Source organism: Hippocampus comes, unplaced genomic scaffold (genome assembly GCF_001891065.2).
Source record: "Hippocampus comes isolate QL1 unplaced genomic scaffold, H_comes_QL1_v1.1 C16901878, whole genome shotgun sequence".
In the NCBI taxonomy this organism is placed as follows: Eukaryota; Metazoa; Chordata; class Actinopteri; order Syngnathiformes; family Syngnathidae; genus Hippocampus; species Hippocampus comes.
This window is the reverse complement of record NW_017840794.1, coordinates 1-1,155: the sequence shown is the minus strand read 5'-3', so window position 1 is coordinate 1,155 and position 1,155 is coordinate 1. Positions and strand designations below refer to the sequence as shown.

At 56.1% G+C, this 1,155-nt stretch overlaps 1 protein-coding gene across 1 annotated transcript; it reads right to left on the bottom strand.

Annotated features, from left to right (window-relative positions):
• Nucleotides 1-16: 16 nt before the first annotated feature.
• Nucleotides 17-1,149, bottom strand: LOC109509445 (protein phosphatase 1 regulatory subunit 3A-like). The gene has a single exon (XM_019859295.1). The coding sequence runs from the start codon at nucleotides 819-821 to the stop codon at nucleotides 30-32; it is 792 nt and encodes a 263-aa protein (XP_019714854.1). The 5' UTR covers nucleotides 822-1,149; the 3' UTR covers nucleotides 17-29.
• Between the last annotated feature and the right edge of the window lie 6 nt (nucleotides 1,150-1,155).

Below are 1,155 nucleotides of genomic sequence, written 5' to 3'. Positions count from 1 at the left end.
CATCCACACTCTTGTTTTGCGGTGCGCTGTTAGAGTGCCCCGTCGTACCTCAGAGTTTTGAGGCAGCTTTTCTTCTGCGCAGTTTGCGTCTGGGGCTTCTCCCTCGGCTCCTTTGCTCGTTGGTGGCAGAAGAGGATGTAGTTCCGGTGGTTATTGTTGGCCCAGAAGGTTCCCACGGGCGTCTCGTAACGCAGACAAAAGTCAACTCGGGACCCCTGCTCTCGGAAGGGTGGCACTAAGGTGAGCTTAAAGGAGAAGCGGTCCGTGTGAGCGTTTCCGGATTCGGGGATGTACTCGGTCAGGAGATCAAAGTGGCTGGCCCAGCAGTCCAAAGTGGTCCGCACGTAGACGGCTTTGTGGAAGGACATGTTGAGGACACAGATCAGCCCCTTTAGCGTGCTGGTTCCCGGGATCAACTCCAGGGACTCCAACTCTATTTTCTGCTCCTGGACCCTAACCAGCAGATCCTCCGGAGACAACGGCAATTGGAAAGTCAGCGGAGACAGGCAGTATTCCTCTGTAGACAGTCCCTCGTCATCCAGGCACTCCATTCCCGGCGGGTTGGGCACATCCCACAAATCAAACTCCTTGACTTGCACCAAACTTAGACCCTTGGCGTCGGCAAAGGACACCCTCCTGGAGGCACAAGGCGGCAGCTCGGGCTCCGAGTCGTCGTCGGAGAGCGAGCTCCTTCGCCGCGGCAGAGGAGAGGACTTGGGCCTGATGCTGATCACCACCTCGCCGTCGTCCTCATCCATGTCCGGGCCCGGCAAAAGGAGGCGACAGGCCCGGGACAGTCTGGCTTGTCCCTCAGAGTCCATGAGGCCGCTGGGCTGGGGAGAGCGGACAGGAAGGTGATCGCGACGCCCCTGCCTCTGTCAAGTGACATTCAACAAGCTCTGACTTAACAGATGGCGTCGAGTTACGCGTGACATTGTGGCAAGGGCCAACACTAAAAATAGGTGGGAAGGGAGTTCAAGTATGTACAGTAGTTAAAGCGCAGGCATAGAAAAGATCATCCCGCCGCCTCTGTGAGTCAGAGCGTTTGGTCCGAGGCTCTCGCGACCTCGTGATCGTCCCATCACGCCGTTAAGCGCACGTAGCACTATTACAGTACGTTCTTATCGGTCTTGATACAATTTTTTTTTTTTTTTT